The 7,658-nt window shown below is 46.7% G+C and overlaps 1 protein-coding gene across 2 annotated transcripts in view; it reads right to left on the minus strand.

Annotated features, from left to right (window-relative positions):
* Positions 1–7,658, minus strand: part of LSM14A (LSM14A, mRNA processing body assembly factor) — a 28,991-nt gene that overhangs the window by 8,724 nt on the left and 12,609 nt on the right. Inside the window, exon 10 of one of the 2 annotated variants that reach the window (XM_018562890.1) lies at positions 4,805–5,104. The exons of the other annotated variant lie outside the window; for it this stretch is intronic. Within the exon in view, the coding sequence (XP_018418392.1) occupies positions 5,081–5,104 (24 nt within the window). The 3' untranslated portion in view covers positions 4,805–5,080. Of the gene's footprint in view, positions 1–4,804; positions 5,105–7,658 lie in introns of those variants that run through there. 2 annotated transcript variants of the gene reach the window in all.

Genomic DNA, 7,658 nt, shown 5'->3' on the forward strand with positions numbered 1-7,658 from the left:
ATTTCTGAAATTTGGAGATTCTGATGTCTCCGCATTCCAGATATAACGAATGCAAACGAATCCGAATTTCCGATTCCGAAATTCGTTAGCGGTAGTCTGGAAGAACTTTCGTTTTTTTTTTTGGACGAAATTTTGTTGCAGCAGTGACAGAACGAAAAAACTTTTTTTTCCCTCTTAAAATGTCTCTTTGCTGCAACGAACGAAACAAAATTTCGTACGGATTACCGCTATCTAATTTCGTCCAAATCCGAAAAATTAAACAAAGCCGAATCCGAATCAAAACAAATTTTTTGCTGGTGCGCATGTCTACTGGCAATGCGGAGGACTAGAACTTCTCTTCAGGTTTGTATTGCCATCCCGGGCTCTGCCTGTGAGACCCGACAACGATTCCTCTACACAGGAAGTGAAGTAAACATCTGCTGCAGGAACAGAATAGACTTTTCCTCGTAGGCGAGAGGAGCCGACAACTCCTTATGCCGTGCTTCCTGTTGCCGATTCTCACTGAGAAGTCTTCATAGGGACAAGAAGGAGAATTCTCGGGGAGCAGTGAAAACCCCCGACGGGGAATTTAATACTAAAACATTTTCTTGGATCTACTTTTTGAAGCCGTCCTGTACCCGCATCGTGCGCTATTTACATTCTCAACAAGCAATCAAGCGACTTTATACCGAGCCTCATTCACCTCTGTATGTAGAAGCATTGCGGAGAAACTGATTTTTGGAAATTCCCATAGGCACTGAAATCTCAGCTCCCCCCTCTTAGTGTGATCCTCGAGTCGCTTTAAGAATAAACTTCACATTAAAAGCAGCTGGAGAGGTCAGTGATGGTTTGATTGAAAGCTTTTACAGCTTGTTGAAGGCCGAGTCCTTCTAGTAAATACAGCGACATCGATCTCTCTGTATCATGACTCTCGAGTCATGATACATTAGGAATGCACCGATACTAGTATCTGTGCGCATACCGAGTATTTGGGAGAGTACTCACATTCGCCCAAATGCTCCGATGCCTAGCCCGATACAGGAAGTATCAGGAAGCCGGGCATCGCGTCATTACACACTGCCCAGCTCCCCGATTGGTCAGGAAGCCAGCTCCATGCTTCGTCACTTTTGACAAGGGAGCATGGAGACGGCTTCCCGGCCAATCAGGAAGCTGGGCAGCGTGTAATGACGCGCTGCCTGGCTTCCTGATTGGCCAGCTTCCCGACCAGAGGGAGCATGGAGCTGGCTTCCCGGCCAATCAGGAAGCCGGCTCCATGTTTTCTTGTCACATAGTGACAAGAAGCATGGGGGCAACTCCCCTGCTAATCAGGAAGCCGGGTGGCGAGTCATTACACGGCACCAGGCTTCTTGAATGGGACTTCTGGTATCGGTATTCGGTACCGGCGAGTACCAGAAAAAAAAAAATATTGGTACTCGATACCAAAATACTGGTATCTGTGCATCCCGAATTTAAATCATTACAACTTTCAGACCACAGTTCCATTGGGGGTGGGCAGATCGACAATTGCGACCCCGCTTCGTGTTACACCCTAAATATAGTTCTAACATGAAGCATGGACTCCCCCTTTAAGAACATGTAAATAGTTGAATGTCCATAGTCTGGGCACAGCTGCACTTTACCATAAAGACACTTCTAGCTTAGCGACTCACTAGTACAGTAAAGCAGGGGTGTGCAAACTCTGTCCCTTGAGCTGTGATAAAACCACAAATCCCATCATGCATCTGTCTCTGGGAGCCATGCCTGCGGCTGTCAAAGAGTCTTGCAATGGCACATGGGACTTGTAGTTGCACCACAGCTGGAGGACCATAGCTTGACTACTGTAAAGCAAAGAAGAGATGACAGCACTAGCACCTGAAAATCAGCAGCGGCACACTCCATATCTTTATCATGACAGGTTTCCTTTAATCACAAGGTGAAGAAACAGTAAGATCTTTGCCATTTATCAAATTGAAAAAGAAATAAAACCTGCGCTGTGCAACTTCAAATCCCTGATGAGAAAAACGCAGCTTTGTACAGCTTCCATCATCACCGAGCCCACGGCACCCCCTCGGACCTCTCCTTAAGTGGCGGCCACGGGCCTGCCTAGGTGAAGAGCCTGTATCCCGCCACAAGCAGTGCTATCCATACACAGCAGTGGGCAATGCTACCTTAAGTACTTTTATTTTACCTCAACAAAAAACAAAAACTGTGAACCTGACAAATGAAAGTTTAAAATCCTTCTATCGTCATCTTTGGATCCCTTTATTTATAATTTGTAGAACTGAGACACAAAATGTAAAATCTTGTGAGGGAGCAAAAAATATAACGAGGCGCCCAATCAGTACAATGTAAGCGGTCGTCTTGTACTGTCCGCACCAACCAACGGAGTGTGCTCTAGAAAATGTATCCTACCCAAACCGAGAGAGTTCTCTGCAGGTAAACGTCCAACTCCGCTCTACAAAACAAGCTGAACAATTGTATGTTCATTTCAAAGTAAAAAAAAAAAGAAGGAACCCCTTTCCTCGGGATCGGCCACAATGACTTCACGCCGGCCATCAGCACCCATCGGAGGAACCTAGAACACCGGCCTGCCCGTTCACTGATAATAAAACTCCTGCGATGATCCAATGGCCATACACGGCATCGTTCACAGACCAAACGACTCCACACCGCAAGGGCGCCACCACATAATGCATCACGGGGGGGGGGTTTAGGCAAACTCCGGCCCCCAGCTGTGGTCCAAATCCCATCATGCAGCTGCCTCAGAGTGTTGTATGTGGTAGTCAGAGTCTTGCAACGCCCATTGGGATTGGAAGTTCCACAGCAGCCAGAGGGCTGGCATTTGCCCACGCCTGATCTATAGGGTAACTTGTGACATCACAGAGCCCTAAAGCTCCCCCGCTCCTGAGGCTTCTAGCTTTTAGTATCCCCCCCCCCCCAAAAGAGGGATCACTAGCCCACTACAAGCTCCATTAAGAGCAGTTTATTAGTCACAAAGCTACACGCAATGTGTCTGTGCCAACTAGGACAGGTCACAGTCTGACGAAGGCTCCAAAACATTACTTGTACCCCTTGTGACAAATAGCTCTGGATGGGACATTCATGTGCTGGTGATGCTTCTGCTCCATCAAGCCCCATTTATCAATCGCAAAGCTACGCGCAATGTTTCCGAACGAACATCAGCCCTTTATCTGGGCAACTGACAGGTCACCGTCTGATGATGAAGGTCCCAAAACGTTGCTTGCACCCCTTGTGACAAATGGCTCTCAATGGGGCATTGTGAGCTGGTGATGCCTTTGCATGTAGCTTTGCGACTAATAAATGGCTCTTGATGGAGCAAGGGCATCACCAGCACATGGTCACAAGGGGTGCAAGCAACGTTTTGGAGCCTTCATCATCAGGGTGACCTGCCTAGTTGGCACAGACACATTGCATGTAGCTTTGTGACTAATAAATGGCTCTTAATTTAGCAAAGTGTCTGTGCCAAATAAGACAGGTCACCCTGATGATGAAGGCTTCAAAACATTTACTTGTACCCCTTGTTACAAATAAATGGCTCTGGATGGGGTATCCATGTGCTAATGATGTCTTTGCTCCATCAAGTGCCATTCATTTGTTGCAAAGCTACACGCAATGTTTCTCAGCCAACATCAGCCCTTTATCTGGGCGACAGAGGTCATCGTCTGATGAAGGCTCCAAAACATTGCTTGTACCCCTTGTGACAAATAAACAGCTCTGGATGGGGGCATGCAGTGTGCTAGTGATGCCTCTGCTCCATCAAGCCCCATTTATCAATCGCAAAGCTGCGCGCAATGTTTCCGAACCAACATCAGCCCTTTATCTGGGCGACTGACAGGTCACCGTCTGATGATGTAGGCTCCAAAACTTCGCTTGCACCTCTTGTGACAAATAAACAGCTCTGGCTGGAGTCATGCAATGTGCTGGTGATAGTCTTTCCCCTGACAATACTGAACCCGGGGCGCCCTACGATACTCCTCTTTACCGCGCTCACCTACATTTGCGCGTGCACCATACTTTTTTGCAAATGGCAAGATGGGATCATAAAAACAGCTTTTCTGCGCTGGTGGGGGGTTTGTGGCGGCCAGCCGGTCCAAGGCAGGAGACTTCTGAATTGTGCACGATTTACAAAACAGACAAAGAAAAAAAAAAAAAGACCCAAGACCAGTAAAAATTGAACATTATGACACTTCAAAATATGCATCGCATCTCTGCCTCTAGAAAAAACAAGTATACACCTAATGGAAGCTTTACAAAAAAAAGACAAAAACTAGAAATGGCCCATAACAATATCAATTGTACACCCCACGAGATGTGCTGAATACAAAAGGTTTCGTTTGTCTCTATTCTTTTTTTTTTTCGTTTTTGTTTGTTTTTTCTTACAGCTATACAAAGCTCGGTTTCTTTGGCAGTGGGAATAGAACGCGATCTCACAACTATAGAAAACGGTCATTTGCCTTAGAAACTAGATTAAGTTTTTGTTTTTTTTTCTCTTCCTTACAACAATATCCAACAAGTGCCGCCATCAGCTTTGTGACCTCACGAGGGTCCGACTAGGAGAACAAGGATCTTGTGCCCTTCATACACAGAACAAAAATAACCTTCAACAGGATGAAACCTCCCAGTATGGACGGCACTCTGGGGAGATCTCGCAGCGACTACACATTAAAGTGTTGGAAAGGAAAGAAAAAAAAAAAGGAACGCCCATTTTCATCAGTTTGTGTCGTGTTAAACTAGACATACCGAAAACTCAGCCGCCTATCTCAAATATGCTTAATGCTCAACATATTTCAAAGCTGCCCTGTATTTTAGTTTTCTTTCAGAAATGCCGATTGATCGCTCAACAGTCTTTTAGTGTTGCAGGGGCCGCAAAAAAGATGCGAGGAAACTGGGAGAGGGAGAAAAAAAAAATGTTTCTGGGACCCCGCGGCACTGAAGACGTTCCATCGGCAGTCACGCTCTCGCAGTGCTGGTGACCAAATGTACAGCAAGTTAAACCTCATTCTTCACAAAAGACTGAAAACATCTTCCTGGGACTGCAAAAGGGTAAAAAAAAAAAAAAAATGGGGAGCTTCATCCGGCACTAAGCAGCCACCTTGTTGTCTTTCTGCGGGAAGAGAGGAAAACGGAACGGTTATAATACAGACATAAATGTATCGCAGACATACAAGGTTCATTATGTGCAGAATGGTATTTGTGGATCACCGAAGAGACATGCTGATTAAACAGGATTTGGCCTTTCCACGAGAAAAGGCCGGCCCATACAGCTCTGCGCGGCGTGCACGGACATATCGGGCAGCTCCCGGGAAGGACAGTGTCTGCGTGTGATTAGTACACAGCCCGTCCTTCTCTATGGGAATACGCCGCCGTACGCTCACCCCAAGTGCAGGTCTGTACAGGTGCGGCTGTCCCGGCTCGGACAGGATCCATCCTGTCAGCATACGAGTACGGACACCCACATCTACGTGCAGGGCGGGTGAGCGTAGGGCGGCGTACTCCCATAGAGAAGGACGGGGGCTGTGTACTAATCACACACCGCCCCTGTCCTTCCCAGGAGCTGCCCGATAGGGCCGTACACGCACCACGGATCTGTACCGGCCTTTTCTCGTGTGAATGAGGCCTTCATGAATTTTCTGATACATGCACTTCGTCTATATATGTGAATTGTTGGATTCTCTTCCAGAAAAAAAAACTTTACCCAGATCTTTAAAATGGCAACAGAGACACCTTTAGAAATGTTCAGGGATGACAATCTACACACAGATACTTTCAGATCTTTGCCAGCTTTTTATTATTTTTCTTTTCCTCCCCATACTTCTCACAGTGGCCATTTTTACTAAGGGCAGATGAATATATCTCCCTTTACTTCCTGAAACTCTGGCACATGTGACTAGGACATGTGACCATGCACATCATCTCAGGGGAGGAAAATGCCTTTCCCTGAGATCTCATGAGATTACAGCAATGCTCTACTGATGTCACCTTCCCAGGATGCAACAATTGGGGCACAGATTACATCACCAATTCCCAAGAGGACCAGCAAGTGTATAAAACAATCATTGTAAGTAAAAGAAAAATATGTTTAATGAAGGTGAGATGATTTCATATCCCCATGCTGAGGTGATTTTTAGAAAAAGGGGGTCATTGTCCGCTTTAAAGTATATGTGAATGCAAAGCCAGTAAAACCAATACAAACAAGTGGCACCATCACTAAGAATTCTGCCCCATTTACAGTTATAAAGAACCTCTGCAATTACCTCTTCATAGTCCCCTCTTCCCTCTGAAGGTCTGGGGGCAGAGACTGCAAAAGATGTCAGTAGCTTCCACCAATATGACAGGTCAATAGCAGCAATAATGGCTGGGCTACCGCACAGGAGGAGCCAACCAGCCCCATCAGGGACCCAGCTGCCTACATCAACACTGTCTAATGCTGGGGTGGGCAACTCTGGCCCTCCAGCTGTTTAACTACAAATCCCAACATGCCTATGCCTGTAACTGTCTTGCAATGCCTCATGGGACTTGTAGTTCCACAAAAGCCTGGAGGGCTGGAGTTGCCCACCCCTGGTCTAACGGGTTGGGTAAGAATGTTTGAGTGACAGTAGCTCCTCCCATCATTGCAATTCATGGAAAGACAGCTCAGGTATCAGAGTAAGAGTAAGAGATTGGCAAGGCTTTCCTTACGATTCCGAAGCAGGAGCACAAGCGGGGGCAAAGCTGCAGAGGCCTGAAAACACAGTGCTGCCACCACCAACAAGCAAAAGGGAGTCCCTGGCAGGCTCAACAGCTATTTCCCTATACGTTGGATGTGATCAGATAAATAAAAAGGCACAAAATGTTATACACATTTATTATAGAGACTATTTATTATAGAGACAATTTTATATATGCCGAGCTGTGGATCAGCCTGACAACTACTGTATACTAGACTGAAAACATTTGGACACACCATTTTTTAAAGATGCTTTTACTATGCCCATTTTTATTTTTTTGAATGGCCAAGGACAGGTTCTCCCCGCACTGCCTCCAAATCCTCAGGAATGAGCTGGTATGGGAGAGAACCTCCACACCACAATGCAGTGCCCAGGCCTCGGCAGCCAATCACCAACCCTGACAACTGAGATGAGGAAGTTGGACTTCCAGCTAAAAAGAAAGGACAGGAGCAACCGGAGAGCACAAGGAAGGCAAGCTTCAGTGTGCAGTTTAAGAAGTTCACTTCCAGCAAGGACTCGGACATCTCCCCGCGTCCTGGTCACACAAGACTTCATTGGAAGGAATACCCGTTTTGCTGATAAAGTTTCAAACACAAGGACCTCCACAGCTTGTAATCAGTTTGTATTTGCCCTTCCTTCCTGCAGCAGCTGCTCCCAGCTACCACCAGAGAGAGCCAACAAGGGAAAGGAGGTGCAGGTTTGTTATTGGGATCAATGAGCAGTCCCTCAGCTCCCTCTTGTGGTGGCCGAGAGCAGCGCACACCCCAAAATCTTGTGGAAAGCTGTCCTAGACGAGTGGAGGCCGTTATACCTGAAAGCAGGGCTGGATTTCCCACAAGGCCAACCAAGGCCCGGCCTTGGGGCAGCAGGAGTGTGAAATTCCTATCTCCCAACGCCCGGGACATGCAGTTCCAGGCAAGCAGAGCTAAATGTACAGCAACATTTATGCAG

The sequence above is a fragment of the Nanorana parkeri genome, unplaced genomic scaffold (assembly GCF_000935625.1).
Source record: "Nanorana parkeri isolate BGI_ZX_2015 unplaced genomic scaffold, ASM93562v1 scaffold609, whole genome shotgun sequence".
In the NCBI taxonomy this organism is placed as follows: Eukaryota; Metazoa; Chordata; class Amphibia; order Anura; family Dicroglossidae; genus Nanorana; species Nanorana parkeri.